Source organism: Hippocampus bargibanti, linkage group LG16, assembly GCF_051943395.1.
Source record: "Hippocampus bargibanti isolate YZ-2025 linkage group LG16, ASM5194339v1, whole genome shotgun sequence".
NCBI lineage: Eukaryota > Metazoa > Chordata > Actinopteri > Syngnathiformes > Syngnathidae > Hippocampus > Hippocampus bargibanti.
The window spans coordinates 13645800-13673753 of NC_142749.1; the positions used below are offsets into that span (position 1 = coordinate 13645800).

At 38.4% G+C, this 27954-nt stretch overlaps 2 protein-coding genes across 4 annotated transcripts in view; one reads left to right on the plus strand and one right to left on the minus strand.

The window, feature by feature from the left end:
• Window positions 1-27940, plus strand: part of LOC148886564 (uncharacterized) — a 74625-nt gene extending 46685 nt beyond the window's left edge. The window contains exons 2-5 of one of the 3 annotated variants that reach the window (XM_089016633.1): window positions 20885-21095; window positions 21180-21251; window positions 23492-23578; window positions 27802-27940. In XM_089016633.1, coding sequence (XP_088872759.1) covers window positions 20885-21095; window positions 21180-21251; window positions 23492-23578; window positions 27802-27826 — 395 coding nt within the window. In that variant the 3' untranslated portion in view covers window positions 27827-27940. Of the gene's footprint in view, window positions 1-12941; window positions 13134-20884; window positions 21252-23491; window positions 23579-27801 lie in introns of those variants that run through there. The other 2 variants (XR_016117812.1, XR_016117811.1) reach the window with 2 other exon arrangements.
• Window positions 312-27948, minus strand: gfra3 (GDNF family receptor alpha 3). The gene is made up of 8 exons (XM_089016631.1): window positions 27810-27948; window positions 8303-8569; window positions 6589-6681; window positions 6136-6505; window positions 5112-5221; window positions 4551-4685; window positions 3320-3453; window positions 312-1135 (listed from the first exon to the last, which is right to left on the minus strand). Exons 1-8 carry the CDS (start codon window positions 27862-27864, stop codon window positions 935-937), a joined length of 1365 nt encoding a protein of 454 aa, XP_088872757.1. The 5' UTR covers window positions 27865-27948; the 3' UTR covers window positions 312-934.
• Window positions 27949-27954: the final 6 nt, after the last annotated feature.

Sequence of the window (27954 nt, forward strand, 5' to 3'; positions counted from 1 at the left end):
TCCAGACCCATATAATTTAAGAATTAACTTTTTTCTGATGAAAGAAGAGAGTGTAAGGTTTCTAACGCTGCATTGAATGTTTATGTAGTCCTAAAACTCAATATTTGTGTGAGTCTTGGAATTTGTGTGAAAATGACAAAAAAAACCCTGGCACTGGAGTGGACACCATTTTGCACATCGTCTGGCAGTGAATGAGTTAATTTCATGTCCGCAAGGTCAAGTCAGCTGGAATGCAAGTTTAACAAAAAAAAAAAAAAAACGTTATGTCACATGATGCTGCGTGGATCCCTCCAAAATAAAACGACACACTATTGACAAATCAAAAGTTTTTTTTTTTTTGTACCAGTTGACTGGCCAGCAATTTGTTTTCACTCAGTACCGCATTTGGCTTTCGCCGTCGTTCCGACCAACCGGTAAAGTGATTTAACTTAATGAGAGCCTCGTGCGATGCGGGGCGAGAGGAAGAGCCCGAAGGGGAGGCGAGCGGAGTAACCAATGCGTGGTGAGTCACGAAAAGAAAATCACAAGACAGCGTCTCTGTCTCGGAAGCAGTAGAGCATGCCGATTCTTGGTTTTTTTTTTTTGTCTTGAAGAGCACGTAGGGGGGGTTGGGTGGCCTTTGGCTATGTGCTTCTTGTTAAAAGTGGGGAGTGGAGATAAGGGGGGGGGGGGTATTTTAGAGTGAAGAGCAAGCTCCGGGTGGACTGTTTTGCCCAAACGGCACTTCTCCACTCAGCCATGCGCTATCTGCTCCGGAGCTAAGACATAGATACTGCTGCGCGACCGAATATCTTTTCACTCTTAAGAAGGAGAGGAGTTTTCCTTTTTTCCCCTTTCTGGCAACTTCTCCCAGCAGGGGGGGAGGAGCGGGGAGGGGGGTTGGCATGAGTTCGAATGCGGCAATGAGAGAAAAACGAGCAGAAGGTGGGACGATTTAGTGGCTGCCAAAGTCCCAATCCGGGATGAGTAGAGAGAGAATCAAAAGTGGAAAGATTGGTGCATTCGAGTTAGCTGCTCCTCGTTGCCTCTCGGTGGCCCTTGACTCCGTTTCGGCATCTTTCTCCGAATATGGCGGCATGATGTTAAATTCCTCATTCTTGACCTGCTTGTGTTCCATTTCGTCACTTGTCTCGATCTGTGAATGGAAATCAGTTCGATTAGGAGAGCTTTGCTTTATTTTTGTTTGTTTTGGTTTGATTTGTTTTAGTTTTACTCCATTGTTGTATTCAATAAACAATACAATGGCGGGGTTTCAATCCCAGGCCATTGCGACCTTGCCGAAGACCCCCTAAGTTGCTCCTGACGCTGCATTGTAGTATAAATCACAGGTGTCATATCTGGCCTGCCACATGATTTTATTCGGCCCGTGAAAGCAAATCAAACTTCATGATGCGAACCAGAATTTGAAATTGTCCCATGTAACCCACAATAACTGTCATTATCCATCAGCTGGATGAATGTGTGGCGCGAGGAGCTCGCGATGAGACGAAAGAAGCGTCAGTGATGCGTATGTCGAACTGTTGCCGCTTGGAATTGAAGCGGATTTACGTGGGACAGGAGATGTGAGACAATCTCTTTTGGTCAATGGATGCTACAGCGTTTGCTTTCAACATTTAGCTTGTAGCAGACGTGCACATTTTACCATGATGTCCCTGATCCACTGGTGAAAAGGATGCTTTGATCCTCTCCTCTTTTATCTAGAAATGCTTCATGCAACAAAGAGGGGCCAGAAACATGCTTAAGATTGAATGACTGTGTCTTTGTGTTCTCATGTTATTTTGCTTTTGTTCTTTTGACTTCAAGATCGTGCGCCACAGTGGCCTTTCTACTTCTTCCTTTCCTGTAAATTTCTCCACTGCGAAACTAGTAAAGGCCAATCCAATTATTTTTGACTTGTGGAGGGGATGAAGCCTTCTCATGGTTTACCCAAATTTATAGTGGCCTTCAAGAGGAAACCGTAACTACAATGAGCATGAGTTTGACACCTTTAGTATAAATTGTCGCATTTCAGTTTGACCAACGGGCGGAGCTGTAGGGCCCCGCCTGCAGCTGCACAGGTGTTGGCTGTTTTAATCAGTGGCAGATAAAAGGACTCCCGGCATGACCATTTAGTGTCGGGTCATTGTTTTATTTCACCCAGTCAGGTTTGTTTCCTCTGGTCATGGTTTTGTTTGCTACTTTGGACGTTTTTGTTCCTGCCGACTTTATACAAATATAATTTGTCAAATACACAGTGCTCCTTTTTTTGGGGTCCACTACCACCTTGCAAATTGTGACATAAATGAAGCATTTAGTGTACCAAAAGTATAAGTATAAGCCCAGATAAGTGACTGACCATATATCCGATTCTAAATCGAAATCTGTCAAAAATCAACCGTGCAAAATGCAACAAGGACCTTCAGGTCATCCCCTTTTTCACGAGTCTTATCGGCCACTCCACTTAAAAAAAAAAGGTTCTATTTGCAGCTGTATCGGATGAAGCCTGCGGTGTGTACACTGTAAACACATTTGCTGCTCTGTGATGTGAGCAGGAAACAGCTGTCACCGTGGAGAGTCACTCACCCAGCTGTCCACCTATGTCAAGATGTTTTCTTGAGCCCGAAAAGTGACGATGTGCACTTTTCACCGCTAATGATTAATTATGTGAATTGACGCATGAATACCTTCATATGGTGAGCACATATGGCTCTTAGTACGCTTTACTGGCCGCATCAAACTGTCATCGCCCCATCGCCCGCTTCCGATCACCTAAACGGACGCCCAATAGGTCAAATCAAAATAAAAAAGGCGATTACAGTGATATCTTGGCTTAAGAACTTAATTGGTTCCCAGAAAGTGTGTGTAAGGTGAAAAGTGCGCATTCCAAACATTAATTTCCCATAGGAATCCATTAAAATGAGAATAATCCGTTCCCAGGTCCCCATAAAACATAATTTTCTCCTAAATACGCCTTAAAACTACACAAATTGCGAATTTAACGTTCATAAGGTGAAACGTTCGTTAGCTAAAGTGTTCGTAAGCCGAGGTATCACTATATTATGAAATATATTGTGTATGAATATAGAATGCAGCCCCCCAGGTGACAGGTTTTGCAGCGCTTGGGTGTTGTGGGAGGATTAGGAGAAAAGAAAGAGAATATAGAGTGAAGGGGTGTGCATACATGAATATTAAAAGTTGAGGACTGAACCAAAACGTTGCAAACATCGTACGTTAATCCGTGACCATAAAGGGCAGAAGGGGAGGGCGCTAGGGTGGTGTTTTATTTTGTCTATTGAGGCATGGGTTCAACTCTCACGAGGGTGAGGCCAGGTTTACTCACGGTGGTAAATTCCGGGAGGGAGTTGACGGCGTGAACCTTCTCCTCGCGGACTCTCTGGGAAGGCTCGGGAGCTGAAACGGGGCTGGTCTCAGCGGGGGGTGTCACGGAAACTCCCATGGAGCTGATAGCAGCACCTGAGGCAGAAACATCGAGTGGGGGTGGGTCGTTACATGGTTCATTATACATTGCCAAGTCGTTTTGACTTCTCCAGTCTGTCCTAAATTTGAATACACATCACAATCAGAAAGCCTTTAATAGTCCCTGATTCTGTTATGTATTCAAATTTAGGCATAATGTGTATACTGTATTTAGGTATTTATGTATAATGTGATGGTTATATCAGAATCAGTACCAGAAAGCCTTTAATCGGCCCACAATGGGGAAATTTGCAGTCCACAGCAACAATTTGAAAGGGGGTGGGTGTAAAAAGATAAAAACAAGATTTTCTAAGGATAATTAAAAATGTCAGAAGACTGAGGTGTATACTGTAACTGTGCAAGAATGTTTCATAAAAAAAAACTGTACATAGTGCAAGTATAAAAGAAAAAGCATATTGATATACTGTATGTAGCTGTAATGCATCAACATAAGGCGGCTGTGCTATTTACAGTACAAGTTTTTTTTAATTTATGACTTGATGGAGGTATTGAACATTTTTTCTTATTCACCAAAAACATGCCGTTTGGATAAACCATTTTCAATACACCGTAAATTCAACAATTGCTTACCGCTCCTGTAGCTAACTGCCAGCTAGCATAGCAAACCTTAATCCGGCTCTAACGCAAATTTATATATCCCTTCCGCTCTCATCGCTCATTGTAAAATGTTTTTTTCTCTACGACTTATCATAGATCTCACTACAATGATGCTACCCGCCATGGAAATGCCGCTCGCTAAGCTACAATCACATAAAAAATTAATCAACGCTATTCTCAATATTATTTTAGCATTGAACAAAAATGTGTAGTTGTATTTGTGAGGATACTGACATCAAATGTTTTCGTTTGAGAGGATTCATGTCCTGTACTGTCAAAAAAAATGGATATTCTAGTAATTATGAGCTGTTTGATGTTAGCATCAGGCTAACGCGTGTTAGCTAACGTCGGTCGGTAGCTCCAATGCGAATCTTTTAGCGACATCACTGAGGTACACTAAACGCATATAAATAATATAGGAATTAAAAATCTTAATCCAAACCGTCAAACTAGAAGATCACCAAAATCACACTTACGCAGACAAATGTTGTTTTTGAACATGTGCAAGATGCGCTGACAGCCCTGCCATTCGTTACCGCTGCCGTCACACGTGCACCATTGGGACACTTCTGTACTGCTGTTACTCACGTAGTTGGGAGTCATAATGGTGCCTGCAAAAGACGGCAAACATCACTTTTACGTACGGCGAGCTATTATTAATGTTCTGCGCCTCTGTTGAAGGAATCGGCAGAGGTAAAAAAATGTATATTTTGAAAGATACAGTAGGAGCGGGATGGGGAAACAATACCAAGTAAGACATTTTGATGAGTTGCCAATCGAAATACAAATGGGAGATTCTTTTTTTGGAAGTGGCAGTTTTTGTGTGAAAAATCGTGCATAAAGTCGATGGCCAATGTGAAAAGCACTGATTATTTGTGAAACGAGTCACTTTCTGGCGAGAAAAAGGATGATGAAAGTAAAATATCACTGCAAGACACCCGCTGATGATTTCTAATAATCCTTCACGCCATATTCTGCCTTTTCCCGCGAAAAATGATTCCATCTCTCAATATTTTCCTCCGCTTTCAATGACTCACCTATGAGTCCAGCGTAAGCCTTGAGGCACATGGCTCTGCTTTCTCGCATGCAGCCAGAAGCGGAAAGGGGAGCCGGTTGACAGTTGTGTTGGAAATCAGCAAACCGGGATCTGGCGCACATGCAATAAAAGAAAAGTAAATAAAGAATTGGTAGAATATGAAAGGTGGTGGGGTGAAGTGCACAGATTCTGCTTGAGCTTTGAAGTGTCTTTTGAGGAGAGAGAGGCGTGAGCCAATTTTGCTAGTACTGTATTGGGTAAAAAAAAAGTTTCATAAAAAAAAAATATTCATATATATATATATATATATATATATATATATATATATATATATATATATATATATACTAATATATATATATAATAAATGTAAAAAAAAATTATATATATAATTTCACATTATCTTTTGTATATATATATATATATATATATATATATATATATATATATATATATATATATATATTTATTTATATATAAAAAAGGATATATATATATATATATATATATATATATTGTTATATATATATATATGATACAAAAGATGATCTGCAATTATATTATATAATTTGTTATTTAATTTATTGGGTAAAAAAGTTTCATAAAAAAAGGATATACATGTATATTAAAAATATATATAAAAGGCATTATTAAATTTATGATCTTGTTTTATATATATATATATGATACAAAAGATGATCTGCAATTATATTATATATTTTTTATTTAATTTATTGGGTAAAAGAGTTTCATAAAAAAAGGATATACACGTGTATATATATATATATATATATATATATATATATATATATGGGGAGGGACAGAGAGAGAGAGAGAGAGATTGTGTATAAGTGAGTCAAGGTGCGCAGCAGCAGATATGATGCAAAAGGTTAGCATGTTCTAAAACCAGGAGCCACTTCTTCCTCTTTCTGTGCATCGATTCTGCCAAATGCCTCACGGTAAAATTCACATCAGAAAATACTACACGGTCATCAGCTGTGACATGAACACGCAACCTTTCTCACCTACACAGCTCATCCCTGGAGCAGTAGTTTTGCAGGCTGAGACAGTTGGGCTTCCCCGCCCGTTCCTCCCCCTTAATGTTCTCCTCGTAGGAACAAGATGGAACGATAGTTTTCCTGCGACGCTCCCCACACAAGGTATCAGAACAAGGGCAGAAGAGCAGGGCAAAGCTATACTCCTCCGGCACACGCTCCAAAAAGCGTCGCAGGGCTCGGTGGCATTTCTGACGGTTGCAACTGTTGTCGGAGGTCGCTGCTCTCTTGGTGCACGCCACGACGTACTCGGAGCGCAGGGAGCCGCATTTCTCAAACAAGCCGCAATCCTGGGCTGCTTTGAGACACTGATTGTGACCGTCCACAGACACGGAGGACGCTGTTAGCGGAATGAAGACGTTTTAGGACGACAATGAAAAAAACTTGATGAACATGTTCAGTCATTTTTCTCAATGGCCGTACCTGCCATGATGGAGGCCATGTGCGACATCTCGATATTTCTCACCAGGCTGAACTCCAGTTCTTCATATGGAGAAACTTCATACTCTTCGTATGCTTAAAACAGAAATAAGAATTTAATGTGTTTAACAGAAGGCTTGCTACAGTAAACTTCACCAGCGCTATAAAGTTCCATGGAAATTCGCTTTGTGTTTTTTTTTTAGATATTTAGATCTTAAGTTGGGTGGAATGGTCATCTATTTTACATCGATACACTCACAAATGTACATAAAAAAACACAAACTAAAGTTGACCTTTCTGAGTCCTAATTCCATACATGCATTATTAACTCATTCACTGCAAAAATGCTATAAATGCTAAGCGTAACCGGTTCTCCACCATGGGCTTCTAGAAATATATTTACAATCATAAAAGTACTTTTCGTCATGTTTTGCAAGTCACCTTAATCAAAATTTCATTAATGTCAAACCTGAGGCACGTGGGCCAGATTTGGCCCACCACATCATTTTACATGGCCCATGAAAGCATAATGTAACAGAAAGCAAAGTTGGATCAACAGTAGTTCTTGGCTTTTTGATATGGTTTATACTACTACTACTACTACTACTAATAATAATAATAATACATTACATTTTAAGCACCTTTCAAAACTCAAAACACAATTGATGAGGAACTAGTAAAATTATCGCCGAGAAAGCACAGCAACTTCCCTCGGATATCATCAAATGTATGTATATTTATGTATATGCAAGTATATGTATGTATATGTATGTACTTCCGGGTAGAGTCAACTTCACTCGGATATCATCAAATGTATGTGTATTTATGTATATGTATGTACTTCCGGGTAGAGTCAACGCAGGCGCAAATTGCTGCCGCTGCTCACCCGTACAAAAAAAATACGTGACTGTAAAGTGTCAAGGTTTGAGTCTCAATGACCTCCCCTCTTTTTTTTGCAAACTCGTTCACGACCAGATATGCAAAAATCTGTCCATTCCAGTGCCAGGGTTTTTGTCACTCAAATTGCAGGACTCACAGAATGTTGAGTTTTAGGACTACATAAACATTCAATGCAGCGTTAGAAACATTAGACTATTTTCTTTTCATCAGTTAATTCCTAAGTTATATGGGTCTGGAGTTATCTAAGCTTGGGGGGCGGCTGTACAAAATACAATACATCCATATTGATTTTTATAGCGCTTAAACAACAGCTGAAGCTGTAACAAAGCGCTAACATGGAGAAAATGCAAATGCTGCCCCCTCGTGGGAGGGCAAAAACATTACCAGAGGTCTGACCAGCGCTTTATCAGCATCCCCCTGGCAAGAAAAACCAAAATCCGAATAAATTCTGGAATGGCGCTCCACGTCATGCTTTTCAATTCCTGAAAAAATTGGCGAATAGCAGTGAATGAGTTCACATTTGTCCGTTTTTACATGAAAAATATTATTTTGAACTATTTGCATATACGTCGGTCGAACCTGATTTCATTTAGTTTGCTGCAAGATTTTTTAAAACATTTTTTCCCGCAGTGTACGTTTATGCTTTGGCTTTAAACGTTTAAGAAAGACTCGACTAAAGTATATTTAAAAGTGTACGGTTAATTTTTGCTCACTTGAGTGCGAAAAGGCGCCATTTTTGATGCGAGGGTGCGTTCTGTCATAGTTAGTGAGTGTAGGTAAGCATTAAACACCCAGATGGCAAAGCGTAAAATCCCACCTCCAAACCTGACAGTCCAGTAGACCCTCAGGCAGTGTTCCTCCCTTCTGGATCCGCGCTGGCATTTGCACACTTGAAGGGGGCGATGGCGCTGCAAGGAGTTCTGAGCCTCCAGGCACTCATTGCGGGCGTCCGGACCGAGTGGCGAAATGGCTTCCTCGGCCGAGCAGTACTCCAAAAGGTGGTAGAGCACCTTGCACGACTGCTCCTGGATGCAGCCCTGTTCCGCCAGCAGGCAGTCGAAGGAGGCCCGCACCGGCGCGCTACCTGATGGAGAAACGGTCACGCGTGGCTTAGCGGCCGGGTTAATTGTCCCGCTGTTTGCCGGTTACGATAAATAGCTTGTAATTAAGACAACAGATCAAATGAATTGTGCTCTGTGGACACATCAGAGAACTACTCATTATAATAAGCCCAAGGAAGATTAAATTGAAAGCTCACCAGTGTTCTTCATTTACAATATGGCCGTAAAACATTGCAAGCGGGTGGGCTGATTGGATTGATTGACATTCGGTAGAGGGCGGGGGGCCTAGCCAAAGCTTTTGGAGGGCTTCCAACAAAGTAGTCAGCTAATATAACAACAGCGGCCAAACGCAGGAGCTCGATGGCAAAGGGAGCGCATTCTTCACCGAAATACAGTGATACCTTGGCTTACGAGCTGAATTGGTTCCCAGACCAAGTGTGGAAGGTGTAAAGTGTGTGTCCCAAAAATGTATTTCCCATTGGTAACCATTAAAATGAGAATAATGCGTTCCTAGGTCCCCATAAAACACAGGTGTCAAAGTCAAGGCCCGCGGGCCAAATCCGGCACGCCACATCATTTTTTTTCGGCCCGCAAAAGCAAATCAAACTTGTTAAATTCCATGATGATTGCTAAAATCTGAGCCAAAATTTCATATTTTTGGATGTCAACCACAATAAAAGTCATTATTCTTGACTTCAGATTTCAAAACGAGTTATTCATTAATTTGCTGTGTGCTCTATATGTAATATTTGAAGGGATTTAAACATTCTAATGGGTTCCCCAAATTCATAACGGCCCTCGAGAGGAAACCATAACTACAATGTGGCCCACGGCAAAAAATGACTTTGACACCCCTGCCATAAAACATAATTTTCTACTTTCTAATTTTCTAAGTCTTTAAATGGTTCATTATACATCATTGCCAAGTCGTTTTGACTTCTCCAGTCTGTCCTAAATTTGAATACATATCAGAATCAGAATGCCTTTAATAGTCCCTGATTCTGTTATGTATTCAAATTTAGGTATAATGTTTATATTTCGGTATTTAGGTATACAGTTATACCTTGGCTTACGAACTTAATTGGTTTCCCAGAAAGTGTGTGTAAGGCGAAAAGTGTGTATTCCAAACATTAATTTCCCATAGAAAATCATTAAAATGAGAATATCCGTTCCCAGGTCCCCATAAAACATAATTTTCAACTAAATAAGCCTTAAAACTACACAAAATATACCTTATTTGATGTATAATAAATGTGCTATGGTATTATAATTAAAGAAATAAACTGTACTATATAATAAAGTCGTTTGTGGTGGTCGTTGATGGTTTGATGGAATGGAGTGAACTTTTCTTTTCTGATTAGGTTCGTTTTATTTTGGGGAGTCTGTATTGTCAGAATTCTGGACTTTAGGTGGATGGTCATTTTGTCCGAACAAAGAGGTGGCGTACCCCCTGGAGTCAATACCATCACCACTGATCTTTTCGGAAAATTACAATGATCATTCGGAATACAGCAAGTTGTTTTCATGTCATTTATATTAATTTAAGAAAGCATTAATTGCTGGAATTATATTTTGCAGTAATGTACAACACAGAGAAGCGTTTCTATCAATTTCAAAAAAAAAAAAAACGAGTTGAAAGCGCTCTCAGGGTGCCGCAGGGCATATCAACTGTAAATTGCTAATGCAATAAGCCTTTCGCTTTGTCCCCCCTGCCACCCCAAGGATTAAATAATTTAATCATCAAATGAAGGCACAACTTTGAAAACTATAAATAAGATAACTCTAAAAAAACAATCTAGACAAAGTTATTCCAATTTTATAGACTCACTGAATGCTGATTACATATTTGTGAACAAAGCATCAACATGAATATTTTTCAGTTGCTGCCGCATTTAACCTGGCTTTGATTTAACACGCGAGCTATTTATGACATAAAGTAATTGCATATAATAATAATAATAATAATAATAATAATACATTTCATTTATAACCGCCTTTCAAAACTCGCGAGGTCACTTTACAGTCAGAGGATAAGTTTTCTTCTGTGGGTGAGCAGCGGCAGCCACACGCGCCAGTGTTCACTCAACCCGGAAGTAACGCAAAAAGATAGAAAGCTAGCTAGCTAGCTAATAGATACATGAATAATAATAATAATTCATTTCATTTATAAGCACCTTTCAAAAATCTCAAGGTCACTTTACAGTCACAGGATACAGTCGCTAATAGGTAGCTACCTAGCCAGCTACATTGCTAAACGATAGCTAGCTAGACAGCTAGCCAGCCAGCTAATAGATAGCAAATAGATAACATCTATTCCGTATACAGAAGCAACCCTACTTATGAACATTCGAGTCACGAACAACAATACATATTACCATTTTTGTAGTAACACATAGTAGTATTAAATCGTAGTAGTATTCTCTCCAGTTGTCCATGTACATATCTTTATGGAGCATATATTTGATTAAATGTTTGTTTTTCAGTACAAACCAATACAGGTTACTTATACAAGCCTTATACATACTCATATAAACATTACACATAGTTATATAAGCCTTAAACATACATTCCATACAAAATATAGCACTGAAGCAACTTACAAACAAATTATGAACAACTTATGAACAATTTCACCTTACAAACCACCATTCAGAACATATCTCGTTTGTAAGTTGGGGAGCATCCGTATTTGGAAAACTTTTATACGTTCATACATTATATTTGGAAAACCTTTTTCATTAATTGACGGTGCACCTTATATATAACTTTAAAATTCTTCTTTATACATTTAAAGCTATCCATAACTTTGCCCCCCATACCTATCTAACCTTGTTCAAATTTCTATTCCCTCTCGTTCCCTCACATCCTCTTCCTCCCTCTACCTCTGTGTGCCCCCTGCCCGTCTCAGCACGATGGGGGACAGAGCTTTCAGCGGCTCTGCCCCCAAAGTCTGGAACTCACTTCCTCCCAACATTTGTAACATCGATTCCCTTCCCACCTTCAAGTCCCATCTCGAAACCCACCTATTTAAAATTCCATTTTCTGTGAAGCCTTATCTCTTGTATTTTATTTATTATTGTATCTATGCTTATCTGTAACTATAAAGTGTCCTTGAGAGCTTTGAAAGCCGCTTGAAATAAAATGTATTATTATGTATTGTATTCTATGTATTGTATAATGTATTATTATATATAATGTATTATTATTATATATATAAAAAAGTTTGAAAATACACTATTCATTGGGGGGTGTGCCTTATACACCGGAAAATACGGTCATTGATTCACTACCAGACGATGTGCAAAACTGTGTCCATTTCAGTGCCAGGGTTTTTTGTTTAACATAAACGTTAAACATACATTCCATACAAAGTATAGCACTGAAGCAACTTACGAACAAATTCACCTTACGAACGACCGTTCGGAACATATCTCGTTCTTAAGTTGGGGACCGTTTGTAGTTCAAAATGAAAACATTCCGACAAATATAGTTTGAATGTGAATCTGAATTGAGCAACCTGGCTTGAATATAATTGGCCTCGATCGCAAGATTGGAAAAACAGCTGCATGAAAGGCATAGCAGGTGTAAAGTGAATGAAACCAAAACGACAAACAAAGCTCCATTAACACCGATATGTGGCTGCGTGTTTGTCGACAAGCGCGCAGAAACCTCCCCGGACATTAACATATAGATTACGCGCCCAAAAACACACCAACGTAGCATTGTGCTAAGATTGGTCACACACTTTGATTAAGTTGCTAGCAACCGGCTGGGCAAAAGCGCAGCTGCCATCCCCGTACCGCCGCCGTCTATTTGGTAATCTCAGACGCCACATGTGGTCCAACGTCTCACTCACGCATGAAATATATCATAAACAGAGAAGGCTACGGTTTATTGCCGCTGCAGGAAACCTGCCGTGGCACCGCAGGCCGCGGCGGGGAAGAAACGATCGTCGGCTAGTAAAAAAACTAAACGAAAAAAAAAAAAGCTTATCTTATCCAAATGGTTGGATTCCGAGATCATTAAGACGCATGCTGCGCATCGTTGTTAAATCCATGAAAACGCAGAGTGTATCTGATAGATATAAAATCAACACATACAACCAAATCGTGCTCATTGATTAACTCAAAATCTCTCAAGTCCGCAAGGCAAAAGCGGCGTCGGAAGAAGAACCGGGGGGGGGGGGGTGAAATATGGTGATATGCCCCCCCCCCCTCCCCATAATCCACTCTATTGATTTCTCACTGGGGTGATTAATACGCTCTGCGCAGGAAAATTTGATGAAGGTTCACAAGCGTTCACGAGAGACCGCGCGCCAACGCGCTAACGTTCACGGGCAAGTGATTGGCTGTGGCCAATTTATCTTTCAGCCATTCAAAAGGCGTGCGATGGATGACCGAGCGACCACGCTGCCGGCCAATAATTGGAGATGAGAGGAGAGTGTGTGGCGAAGGAAGATGAAGTCTGCTGGGAGACGGACGGGGGGAGGAGGGGTGAGGGGAGTGTGACCAAAAGAAAATTCCCGCATGGAAGTCACACCGCGGGAGGAGGCGACGAAAGGGAAAAGTTGGATACGACCCGTGTGAGGTGCTTTTCAGACGTCTGCGTCTAAGAAATTGAGAGATTTTCGTTGTAAAGTCATATTTATTAGATGCTAGAGATACTTATTGATCACACTTAACTCATTCACTGCCACTAGTGCAAAAATGTGTCCACTCCAGTGCCAGGGTTTTTGTCATTTTCACTCACATTCCAGGAGCCACAGCATATTGAGTTTTAGGACTACATAAACATTCAATGAAGCGTAAGAAACTTTATACTCTCTTGTTTCATCTGAAAAAAAGAGTTAATTCCTAAAGTATACGTATCTTGTGTTATCCGAGATCGAAATGGGGGCGGCTGTCCAAAATACAATGCAATACATACATATTGGTTTATATAGCGCTTTAACAACAGCAGGCTGAAGCTGTAACAAAGGGCTTTACATGGACAACTAACATATACAGGAAATAAAGCAGTCACAAAGATATTAGAGCGCACCAATGAGTAAAAGTAAGATCAAGTGAGAATCATGCTGCGTCAAAAGAGTAAGAATTCAGCGTAAGAAACCTTAAACACTCTTCTTTCATCAGAAAAAAAAGTTAATTCCTAAATGATATGGGTCGGGAGTTATATGGGCTTGAAATGAGGGCAGCTGTCCAAATACAATGCAATACATACATATTGGTTTGTATCCTTTTGAAAGGCGCTTATAAATGGAATTTATTATTATTATTATTATTATTATTATTATTATTATTATTATTATTATTTAACAACAGCTAAAGCTGGTACAAAGCATTAAAGTGGGAAAAAATGGGGAATAAATGGAAAAAAAGGGTTAAGTCCTAAATTATATGGGTCTGGCGTTATATGACCTTGAAATGAAAATTACATGCATACATATTTGTTTATATAGCGCTTTAACAACAGCTGAAGCTGTAACAAAATGCGAACATGGAAAAAAGGGAAATGCTGCCCCCTTGTGGAAAGGAAACAATATTGCCAGAGGTCTGACCAGCTCTTTATCGGCCCCCAAGCAAGAAAAACCAAAACCCAAACCAATTCAGGAATGGCGCTCTACATCAATGGCAGTGAATGAGTTACCAAAAAAAAAGGGTTTGGGGACTTTCAAACACATTTTTGTCACGGGCCACATTTTGCTTACTCAAACCGTATCAAAAAGTCAACAATAACTGTTGATCCGACTGTTCTTTCAGCTCCTATCGTGCTTTCGTGGACCACGTAAAATGATGTGATGGACCAAACCTAGCCCTCTGGCCTTATGTTTGACATTTCCAAATATAAAATTTTAGTTAATGTGACTTTCAAAACACAACGAGCATTACTTTTATGTTTATTAACACATTTCTAGAAGCTAATGGGGTGGACTAGTTACACTCAGCTTTTATTTACACCACCACTTAGCATGACGCAACCATAACATCAACGAATTATAATCACAACCCGTAATGTATAAAAATAATGCAGTGACTATACACGTACGCGAGCTCTTGAATACATGTAAAAGGTCCGGCGGGCGCATTGAGCAAATGAGACGACTCACTTGACGGACTATCGTGCAAATTAAAACTAAGTACTGGCATTAGTGTACAGTTAATGGCATGTTAATGTAAGGACAGCGATTGACCCGCAGGAAGCGGCAAAGAGGCACCAGTACAATACGCTACCATCATTTTCCTGCCAAAAAATGGAGTCTTTTGGATGTCATTCAACACAGTAAATTAAAAGACATCGCTAGAGGGGCGAAAAAAATAAAATACAAATTAGCCTGAGCAGATGGCAAATGACAGAAAGGTCTTGAAAGTTGTCCAATCGCCATATGACTGACCCCCCACCCCCCTTTATGTTATGCCAACGATTAAAATGCATTTATTCCCCGACCGGTATTAAGCATTCAAACACGTCGGCGTTACTTTTGGAGTGCGTGAAGGATTTTCACTTTGTGTTAACAGCCGCGAGGGAATTAATGAATGAATTAATTGCGTCTGCCGACTTGCCCCTGGACACAGTTGTTTCCTTAAGAAGGATACAGTTGGTTAATCAGCCATAATTAAGAACTAGTGGGAGTCCTTGCTGATGCCGCTCTTTTTCTCGCCGTTTTCGCCGCCAATCAGCTCATTGTCCTGTGACGTCTTTTTTAATTAAACATACGCTTAAAGGACAACCGACACCATTTTTTTGTTTCCTAACTGACATCTGAAAAACTTTTAAGAACATCTAAAATACCCAAAACGCGCAGGCTGATATTTTTTGTCAAAACACCAATAAAAATGAGTGTTCCAAAAGTACTTCAAAATGACCTCGGAGATGCCAAGTTTCAGAGTTCCCGCCCCCTTGTTCGTGACATCACGCCAGGATGTCTTGACTTGCTCTGGAATCAAAACAATGGCTTCAGATGCTTTCTCTTTACTCATCCAGTTCTGAATATGATTCAAATAGTTCCGAAGAGGAAAGCATAAATGTTTGCAATCGATTAAAGAAGTCCTTCCGGATCAATTCGAGCCGTCAGGACTCCAATGTAGCGTCCTAGAAAATGCACAAGATGGCGCCCAAGCTCCATTGGAAATGGGCTGATTTGTCTGCTGGGAATTTGTGTCAACTAGTATCAAATAGTAGTCTTGGTGCAACACACAACGATTCACCATCGCGTTATTTTTGTGTTTTGCTTCTAATTTCGCCATCAACAAGAAGTTTTCAGACCAAACAAAGTACCCAAAATGCATTGTGTGTCGTTTCTCAGTCAGGGGCGTTCCTTTAGTGACGTCACGTCAGGAATCGTCACCAACTCGAAAACAAGACTTCCTAAATATTCAGCGCGAGTCTTAAAACGTAAAATATAGCTATATAAGGTGGAATCTTTTTAAAATACGCTCAGTAGAAGTCATTTGAAGTGATTTTACAAATGATGGACACAACTTCTCCGGAGGCGTCGGTTGTCCTTTAAGCCGGGAAGGCTGCAGCGATTGCCGTGGGCGTCCTCATACACGCTGAACCTGAACTTATGGTTTTATTTAAAAAAAAAAAAAATCATCTTTTTCTCGCCCCATTGTCATTCCGAAGTGACTTTTCAGAATAATTACAAACGGCTCTCGTGATGATGCGACACAGTCCCGCGTCGCTGTAAAAAAACGACAAAAGCAATTTATTGTTAATTCCAAAAGTGACTTCGTCAATCAGTGGGTGAGGATTAGAATCGGATAATTGGATCTTGTTAGATTGAGCGTTTGTACTGAATGACACCAGGTACGAAAGGGCACGCTGAAAACACGCAAACTGAAAGTTGCCTTCTGTTAATGGATATTATAATGAGTAGACGTAGTTGTTCAACACGTCGTCATCGGTATGAAGGGTTTCATGTGAAGTGAAAAGAAAGAAAACTAACAAGAATCCATCATTTGTTTGGCGAAAGCATTTAAAAAAAACATGTGGGGCAATCACAATTAACTCATTCACGAATTTATTCCAGAATTGAAAATATGATGTACAGCACCATTCCCGAATTTGTTCTTTTTTATTCATGCTTGGGTGCTGATATAGCGTTGGGCCATAACCTCTAACAATGTTCTTCTTTTCCACAAGGGGGAAGCATTTCCCTTTTTTTCCATGTCAGCGCTTTGTTACAGCTTCAGCTGTTGTTATTGCATTGGATTTTGTACAGCTGCCCCCATTTCAAGCTCAGATAACTCCAGATCCATCTAACTTAGGAATGAACTCTTTTAGGTTTTAGTTTTTTTTCGTAAGGTTTCTTACGCTGAATTGAATGTTTATCACTGCCCATCTTTAAAACTCGCCTCATTTGTACTCTTTTGACGTAGAATGATTCACACTTGATCTTAGTTTTACTCACTGGTGCTCTCTACTATCTTTGTGACTGCTTTATTTCCTGTATATGGTAGTTGTCCATGTTAAGCGCTTTGTTTCAGCTAGCTGTTGTTAAAGCGCTATATAAATGAATATGTATATATTGCCTTGTATTTTGGACAGCAGCCCCCATTTCGATCTCAGATAACTCCAGATCCATCTAACTTAGGAATTAACTCATTTTTTTCTGATTAAACGAGAGAGTTTCTTACACTGCATTGAATGTTTATGCAGTCCTAATACTCAATATTCTGTGGGTCTTGGAATTTGAGTGAAAATGACAACAACCCTGGCACTGGAGCGGACGCATTTTTGACATTGTCTGGCAGTGAATGGGTTAAAACGGGTAACACTGAGGAAACAATGTTGCTTTTCTGCTGGTTGAATGGAATTTTCCTGAGTACTCGCAAGCCTGAATGAAAACATATTACGAGGTGATTGGCCTTCCTGCAAAATAAAACAAAACTCTTGCAATCATCGGCCTTGCTCGGAAGTCTCCCCTTTTTTTAGTCGACTTGCTTTCTCCTGATGTTTTGAGCCGCCAGCCTTGACGGAACAAAGGGCCCAGCGTGGGCCGGGGTGTATGTAATGAGGTTCTTAATGCCGCCGATTGCCTGACTGCCTTCGAACACAACACCTGAGAGAAAGGACATTGTGGCCAAATTGATTTTGGAGACAATTAGGTCAAAGCTATAGATACTGAAATTGACCCATCTGCCAGGGACAAGCAATCTCATCTGGCAGGAGGGGGAAGGGGGGGGGGGACATAAGGGGTCCAATCATGTGATTACCATCCGTCAGCCACTATGTCCACTTTTGTCTTTCAGCCACTGACCTCACCGAGGTGGCCCACCGTTGCCCCCTCCCCTCCTCCCTGCCTCATCCCCACACCCTCAACCAATGTGACACCATAAATCCAGCAGCGCCGCCCCTTTATTCTCATCTTCATGTTAATTTGCATGAGCGTCCAAATGGTTGATATTTTGGTCAAGGCCTTTTCCTCCAAGTGACCATCAAAAATAACAAATATACTTGTTGGTCTGTGTAAGCTCTGTTGTACAGGAGTGGTCCATCGATGAAAAGGTTTCTTCTGTACTCCTTTGAAGGTGTCGGACAAGATGCTTCTTCAGCGAACTAAAGTCTTACTGGTAGTTTCGGCCCTATATATATGTCCCTACTGTCCAGATGTGGCGGTGCCGGACTTTGCTATGATAGGTCCCTGCTCTCAGGTTGGGGGGAGCAAAGGACTACTCCCTGCAGTTACACTTATTGCTTCTATTGTCCTGACTGACGACGGACCTGATTGCCCTATTTGCCCTTGTATCACCTAATCAGCATAACAATGAGGTTAAAATCTTAGCGAAAGAACATAGGTGGTTTGAAAGGGGAGTAAAAGAAGCGATTTTCATAAAACAGCTAAATCCTTCACTAAACCGATATGGTGGTGTGAGGTTACATTTGGATCGTTCGTACAACGGAGTGCTTAGGCAACATAGGATTAGTTATGCTGATGAGGTGATACCAGGGCAAATAGGGCAATCAGGCCAGTTGTCAGTCAGGACAGTCAGGAAGTAATCAGTGGAGCCGCAGGGAGTAGTCCTCTGCTCCCCTCAACCTGAGAGCAGGAAACTATCATAGCAAAGTCCGGCACCGCCACATCTGGACAGTATGGATATACAGTCAAACCTCGGTTTTCGAACGTCTCGGTTCTCATCCATTCGGTTTTCAACCAAAAAAGTCATATTTTTTATGCCCCGGTATACAACCGAAATTTGGTTCTCAACCAAACTGAGTGCATCTGAATGCATCACTCGACTACCCTCCGCTTCCTTATACGTCACTTCCTTATGTCACGTCTTCCTCATTGTGACCGACGCATTAATATTGTTGTTGTTTTATTTTTGCGACTATTTGGTTAAGATCTCCTGAATAGTATGGTTTTAAAGCAAGCAGAGGATAGTTTGAAAAGTTAGTGTGCCCTGTGTTTGCCCAAAGACAGCTGGGATAGGTGCCAACACGCCACGTGGCAAAAAGAAAATTGGTGAAAATAAAAGTTTGATTTTATAGAATTTTACACATGACCTGCTCTATTATTAAGTTTTTATCCGGTTTATGCGATGAAATAGTTAAAATGTTGTTTTCTAGACTTTGAACGGATTAAGATTTTTTACATTGATTTTAATGGAAAGTGCGGTTTCGGTTTGAACAAATCGGTTTTCGAACAGGTTTCTGAAGCGGATTATGGTCGAAAACCGAGGTATCATTGTATATAGGGCCGAAAATACCATTAAGACTTTGGTTCGCTGACTTTGGATAAGAAGCGAAACGTCAGACACATTGAATCCCTTCCATTGGCATCTATGTGTGTATAAAATTTTAATGATTAATGCATCTCAGATGGAAGTAAGGGAAGTGCTAAAATCATAACCAGCTAAAAGTGCTGGCTAGGATTTACCGTACTCCACGCATGCCTTCAAATAATTACCGAAGATGTATGGGGTGTGTATTTTGTTTTCGCAGACGGACGTTTTTTTCTGGAGTCACATGCAATAATAAGAGTATTATTGCTGAAATAAAACATTGTCAGGCTCCAAAATGATTTCCCCTCCAACCCATTATGCAAAATTATGTTAGCCATTTTATGGCAAAATATCTATTATTTTGGTTTGATCATGAAACAGCAAATAGAGAGCAAGAATTGGATATATGTCAGATTTAAAAAAGTAAACTTTATTAACTCATTTACTGCCAGACATGTGCTAAAATAATAATAATAATAATAATAATAATAATAATAATAATAATAATAATAATAATAATAATAATAATACATTTCATTTATGAGCACCTTTCAAAACTATCAAGGACACTTTACAGTCATTGGATATTTTTTCTGCGGGTGAGCAGCGGCAGCCACACGAGCCAGCGTTCACTCAACTCGGAAGTAACAAAGTAAAATAATAATAATAATAATAATAATAACAATAATAAGATAATAATAATTATAATAATAACATTATATGACAACACAAAGACACAGAGAGGCATTCATTCTTCAGCACTTTCTGTACCCTCTTTGTGACATGAAGCAGTTCTAGATGAAAGAGGAAATGATTAAAGCGTCCTAATAATAATAATGATAATAATGATAATGATAATTATAATGATAATAATGATCCGACGTAAAAGCTTGGCCAAAACGAACATGCGAATCAAACCTCTGAAGGAGGACACTGATTCGCTGTGGCGACCCCTTGAAGGGAAAAGCCGAAAGGAAAAGAAGAAGAAGATAATAATGATAATAATAATGATGGTAATAATAATAAGTAATAATAATTATTATTATTATTATTTAACAACCGCCAAAGCTGGTACAAAGAGCTAAAGTGGGACAAAATGGGGGGAAAATGGGAAAAAAAGAGTTAATTCCTAAGGTACATGAATCTGGAGTTATCTGAGCTTGAAATGGGGGGCGGCTGTCCAAAATACAGTATAATACATGCACATTGATTTATATAGCTCTTTAACAACGGCTGAATCTGTCACAAAGCGTTAACATGGACAAAAGACAAATGATTGTGGGAAGGAAAAACAATGCCAGAGGTCTGGCCAACGCTTTCTCGGCACCCCCGCCCCCTCCCGCAAAAAAAAAAAAAAAAAAAATATCTGGGTTTTGGTCATATTTTCAATTGTGAATGGCAGTGAATGAGTTAAATGGTGGCACAACAATGGTGTCGAGAGGCCCTTCCAAATTTTTGGGGAGTGAAGTCCTTATCTCCGATGGATAAATGATTTGCTATTTAGTCCTCAATTTGTACAAGCAAAGAAAATTGCTATCTCTGAGCCAGTGGGCCTTTGAGAGGTAGAGCACAGTTGCGCTGGCTCTAATCAGTTTTCATGCACGTCGCCCACAGAGACAGCTCCGCCGACAGACACACGACGAGGCAGAGCGGAGCGCAACCGAGGAACTTCGAGAGCGGCAGCGAAGGACCACTCTCGGAATCAACAATTGCCTCACAAAAAGGACTACAACAGACCCTGTTGTCTTGTCTTGATGAACTCTAACCCCGGAAAGCAGCGCTACATCATCACTCCTCTGGCCTACAGCGGGGCTGCCTCCGTCCGGTGTGGCATCCAGCACTCTGCCGTTTTTCTGTCAGGCTTCCTTCACGGCGCCAAACTGTGATGTGCCATATGCTTTCTTGGCAGTGATGGAGACATTCTGTTTGGCAAAATTGCACCGACGTGCGCCACTCGCAATCAAAATGCAAAGCACTTTGGGTGAGAAAAACGCTTTCCTTTGTATCACAAGAGAGTCAAACGGCTCACGTCAACCTGTGAGTGAATGAATCTTTCATAAATGGGGATTCGAAAATATGGTCCATGGCAAAAAAAAAAAATCAACAATTTGTGGCTTAAACTATCCTCAACTATAAAAGTCATTTATCTCCCCAGCCAAAAAGTTGAGTTGCACATCAATGCCTCAAGATGGCGGCAAAACAATCCCAATGAAGCTCCTCAATCCACTCCCACATAGTTGCCTGGTCAATGTGATTTACTGGAATCAATTCCAAGGTCAAAATGTCATCATCACCCGAATCTCGGCAAATGTCATCGATGTAAATGAAATGGCAAACTCAACCGAATGCTAAATTGATACCTGCTATGCCTCAAGTAACTTTCATTTCATTTAATGTAATGTAATTTATTTTAACTAATTTATGGTTTTATGTATGTATGTATGTATGTATGTATGTATGTATGTATGTATGTATGTATGTATGTATGTATGTATGTATGTATGTATGTATGTATTTTTTTCTTGTCTAGCTAGCTCTACTTAGCTAGGTAGAGCTAACTAGTTCTATCGAGCTTGCACTATCTATCGAGCTAGTTATTATTATGTTTATTCATTAGCATATTTTTCCTTGTTTATGTATTTATTTATTTGTTAATTTTTTAATTGTCTATCGAGCTATCTAGCCAGCTCTACCTAGCTAGCCCTATCTAGCTAGCTCAATCTAGCTAGCTCTACTTATCTAGCTCTATCTATTTAGCTATTTTATTTGTTCATGTATTTTTTCTTATTTATGTATGTATGTATGTATGTATGTATGTATTATTGTATGTATGTATGTATGTATGTATGTATGTATGTATTTATGTATGTATGTATGTATGTATGTATGTATGTATGTATTTCTTTAATTGTCTATCTATCTAGCTCTACCTAGCTAGCTCTATCTAGTTAGCTCTACCTAGATAGCTCAAGCTAGCTCTAGCTAGCTAGCTCTATCTAGCTATTTATTTGTTTCTTTATTTGTTTGTGTATTTTTTCTTGTTGATGTATTTTTTTGTCTATCTAGCTATCTAGCTACCTTGCTAGCTCTACCTAGCTAGCTCTAGCTATATAACTAGTTATTTATTTAATCCTCATGTTTTATCTCTGTGTGACGGCGTTAGACCAGATGTTATTCCATCCTGAGATGAGCGCAGGCCAGTTGATGTGCCAGAGGGAGGGCTGCGGCGCTGTAGGAGTGCTCACAGCCGACCTCAATCACGGCAATTAAAACGGGTCTTCCCATTCCTTTTCAATGTGCACTCAAAGGGAGCACATCTGCGCCTTGAATTGGCCAATCAGAGACCCCCCCCTCAAAAAAAACACACACACAAAAAAAACTTATCATTCGTGTGCTCCTTCAAGAACAGTGCCATCCACTCCAGTGGGATAATCTGAAAAATATAAAAAATGATGATTTTGAGAGCAGTTTTTTTGCTACAACACACTCTCGCCTCAAGATGGCGCCAAGGCAATACCCATGAAGCTCCTCAACTCACTCCCACATAGTGCATGGTCAATTAATTTTACTGTAATCCATCCATTCTTCAAATACCGCGTAGAATAATTGCTCAGGATATTCTTTTAAAGATGTCCAAGCTAACTTTGTGGCCAGTGAAGTAAAATAATTACATTTTCCTCGCTTTATCGGTGAAGTTTCAATTAAACAACCCCGTCATCCACAAAGCTGCGTTTTTGGCAATTGACTTTTTTTTCTCGATACAAGTACGATAATCCAAATGATTTTTTATTTTTTTAACGACATCGCATGCTTGAAATGATGATCCATCCTTTTATTTTTCATCTCGTCTCGCTGATGTCCAGTGGGCGTGTTGCCAGTTCAATCTTTGTGTGCAGTCGGCCAAAACACAACCCAGTTGCAGGCTCTGCGCTTTGGAACCAAGACAACGGGAACGTGGCGTGTTAAACACTCGCCAATAAAAAAAAAACGACTTGAGCGCCGTATGGAACTTGATGCTCGGGGGGGGGGGCGACTAAAACAGTCACATGACTAACCCAACGGGGTTTTGCAGTGCAGGGGTCAAAGGTCACTCGCTCCCAATTGATATTTTTCCAATATATTTCCAAAATAACTTTACCGTGACGATTGGAAAAGAAAACAACTTGTGCAAACAGTATCCAATTTTGAGTGCCTAAAATGTGTGTTTTCCCCGCTGCGTAGAATCGAGGCTTGCCGCAACGGGGGGAAAGCGGAACGGTGTTTCCGGAGGGCAGAAAAGCAAAGGCTGCATCTGCTGCGTACAGACAGGTGCCATCCTCCTCCTCCTCCTCCTCCTCCTCCTCCTTTTCCTCCTCCTTCGATCTTGAACAGGCACTTTAATGACAACTTTGGCGAGCTGTCGCCCGCGGCTCTGTGGCTCGTCAGCGGTGACAGACATTTTGGGAAAGGCTCCCTCTAAAAGCGCCTCGCTGCCTTTGTTAAGGTGACAGAGTTGCGCGCGGCCAAATGTATTCCGCTCTAAAAATAACATTGCATGAAATGTGATTTCACCGCTTCATCTCTTCTACTGTTTTCTCTTAATACCTGTGAAAGAATACTTCAAATCAGATGATTTCTTTTCCTTTTATTTTTTTGAAAGGAGGCATGAAAGTCTTGTCACTGACAATTTGCATTTTGGCTGGAAGGGATCGACCGACTCTAAATGCGACTTGAAAGAGCCTTTGAACACAAGAATGATGTGGCATTTCCACCTTGGACTCATATTTACAAACAAATAAACAAATAGATAAATATGTATTGAAATATATTTATTTAAACACATTTCATATTTTATATAATTCATACATTGATTTAAATGTACTTTATATTTTTAAATATATTTTGAATATATTATATAAATTTGAATATATTTTATATATTTAAAATATACTGTAAAGAAATAAATACACAGCTAAATAAATAGACTGATGAATACATTTAAATGTTATATTTTTAAAATGTATTGTAAATAAACAAATACACAGTTAAATAAATAGACAAATAAATAAAGACATAAATCAATAAAAAATAGACAGATAAATAAAATAACTAAATAAATAAATACAATTTAATACTTTAGATTAAATACTTAGATTCATACTTTTAGATTAAATATAGTTTACACAAATAAATAAATGTTATATTTTTAAATATATTTTAAATAAATACATAGACAGACAGATAAATAAATACATGTAATTATATTTTATATTTTTAAATATATTTTAAATAAATACACACATAAATACACAGCTAAAATAAATACACAGATGAATAAATAAATGCATTTAAATATGTTGTTTTAAATATATTATAAATAAATAAACAGTTAAATAAATAGTCAAACAAATAAAGACAAAAATCAATAAAAAATAGACAGATAAATAAATAAATAAATAAATAAATAAATAAACAATTTAATACATTTTAGATTAAATATATTTTACATAAATAAATGTTATATTTTTAAATATATTTTAAATAAATACATAGACAGATAAATAAATAAACGGATAAATAAATAAATCTAATTATATTTTATATTTTTAAATATATTTTAAATAATTAGACACAAATACACAGCTAAATAAATAGACATGAATAAATAAATACATTTAAATATGTTACATTTTTAAACATTTTGTAAATAAATAAATACACAGTTAAATAGACAGATAAATAAAGACATAAATCAATAAATAAATAAATAAATAAATAAATAAATAAATACATTTTAGATTAAATATATATATATATATTTTACGTAAATAACTAAATCTATTTTTAAATATATTTTAAATAAATACATAGACAGATAAATAAATAGACAGACAGTTAAATAAATACATCTAATTATATATTTTATTTTTAAATATATTTTAAATAAATAGTCAGATACATATACATACACAAATAAATAGACAGACAAACAAATAAATAAATAAATATATTTTATATTTTCAATAAATAAATAGACATAAATAAATACATTTAAATATTATAAATAAATCTAAATAAATAAATAAATATAAATGAATAAATGAATGAAAATAAATAAATACATGCATTGCACATAACGCTGTGTTGCTTTAGAATGTTGGCAAATTTCTTGACAATATTACAATTTGAGACCAAAAAAAAGCTATGTCCACCATATGTTTCTGCAAATGACACTCGGAATGGTGGAAAATTGTCAAATTCAAAGTTACCTCGATGACCTCTAGGATGAAAGTTCTAGAAAAGAAAAAAACAAAGCTGCGTATACCTTAAAGCAGGAGCGAGCTTTCGGAATAATCTTATTAGCGGCCTGACACGACATTATCCACAAAGCAATTCAATTGTCCCTCCTGTCCGTCAAATCGGACCCGATCATCTGGTCAATAAAGTCACATTATGAGATTTTAGATGTTTTCAGAAAATGGTGTGTGAATGCGGAGCCTGAGGACAACATATACACACACACACAAAACCTCATCAAAATAATGAGTCTGATCGCCGTGAGCTATGAAGAAGACCCATAAAGCAATTTTTCTTCTTGTATGAAATCAACAGGCATTTATGCGCCACTGCGGGGCTGCTTTTCAGCCACAACAACTTTACCGACTTGATCATTTGAAGCCACATTTTCCAAATAAAAAATCACCCAAATGTACTTCATATCGCACCTAAAATTGCACCCATCCTGCCCCCCATTTCATCCTAAAGTATTTGCCCAATTTAATCAAGCCAAGTGCCCCGATTGATGACGTGTCATAAAGCGCTCTCTTATTTTACTACTATTAAGTGGCGAATCTTGCAATTTCTGACATCATATGAAATCCTCTCGGCAATCACCATCTAATGCACACGTTCTGTATCCATGTCGTTGATTTACACGTGTGCTAATGGGAAGAAAAAGCCACCCCCCTCCCCCTTCTTAAAAGTGGAAACACCAGATAAGTGAGATGTCTCCATGATGTGGGAGCATCCAATCAATATGTGCTGGATGGCCACCATCCCCTCCACCCCCCCATCGTCGTTCCATTTTGGAACAGGTCCAAAGAAAGAAGAAAGAAGTGGACCCATGATGTCATCCGCATGTAAACTCTGCTGCTTGGGAAATGAATTGCAAATGGCCTTCATGGGAGCATTTTGTCAGCCGAAAGGTTCCACTCCAACCTGGACGGCCGCGCAAGTGCATATATTAGGTGGAATACAGATAAATAGCTATTAGGCTGGATGTGATTAAATAGGCTTCATTTTTCTTGACCAATTGTGTTAGCATGTGTGAGACAGTCCTTTTTTTTTACTCTTGACAAATGCTTCCCTTTTCCCTGTACACCCCCCCCCCCAAACCCACACAAACCCACACACCCCTTTTCACCTCCCTCCCCCACACACTGTTCCTTTAAAAGCATTTTTTACCAACCGCATTTCATATGATGCATTTACAAAAATGCAGATAGCAGCAGTTCTTAATTACTCTCTTGTCATAAAAAGCACTCACGGTGTACAATATTGCAATATTCGCATTAAGTCCACAGGAGACAAATTTCATAAAATGCATTCAAATTATTAGTTTTAACACTTTGCACCGGATCCCCAAAATATATGCAATACTATATATATATATATATATATATATAATACACTATATGATGTACACAGTGTATATACACAATATGATATAAACAGTATATATATATATATATATATATATATATATATATATATATATATATATATATATCTTACGTACAGTATACAGTGCATCTATATATCGTGTATATATATTATGCATACAGTATATATACACTATATATACTGTGTATATATAGTGTATATATACTGTGTATAGTATATATATATATATATATATATATATATATATATATATATATATATACTATATATACTATATATACTATATATACTATATATATATATATATATATATATATGTATATATAGTGTATATATACTGTGTATATCATATAGTATATATATATATATATATATATATATATATATATACTATATATACTATATATACTATATATATATATATATATATATATATATACTATATGATATACACAGTATATATACACTATATATACACAGTATATATAGTGTATATATACTGTATGCATAATATATATACACGATATATAGATGCACTGTATACTGTACTGTATGTAAGATAGATAGATAGATAGATAGATAGATAGATAGATAGATAGATAGATAGATAGATAGATAGATAGATAGATAGATAGATAGATAGATAGATAGATGTCACTTTTACAAACACAACTTCATGACGGGATTTAATGAATGAGTGAGCAGGGTTGTTGTCTCTCATTTGTAATTAACACAATCATTCATTAATGAATTTATAGTTGCAATCACATGCACGTGTTGTGTTTTTCTGATTCCGTCCAAATAACAGCGCACACTGTATGGAAAGTAAACATTTCCCAGAAATGTGACAATTTGAAATGTATCTCAAGGTGCTTACCGTGGGAGAAGACCTGAATCAGGAGTCCGATCAACATCATCTCGTGCGTTGACATCGGATACTTTTGAAGAAGACCGTCGAGCGTCTACAAACTGCTTCCAAATGCGAGCGTGCGAGCCTCTCGTCCTGTGAAGATGACGATGAG

Bases quoted from the DNA above. Each gene is read 5' to 3' on its own strand.
- gfra3 (XM_089016631.1), bottom strand. From the start codon at position 27,864: ATGTCAACGCACGAGATGATGTTGATCGGACTCCTGATTCAGGTCTTC. The intron at 6,506-6,588 runs GTACGGCCATTG...TTCCGCTAACAG, and splicing joins CATGGCCTCCATCATGGCAG to CGTCCTCCGTGTCTGTGGAC. The intron at 1,136-3,319 runs GTGAGTAAACCT...TTCCATTCACAG, and splicing joins CCCTCCCGGAATTTACCACC to ATCGAGACAAGTGACGAAAT.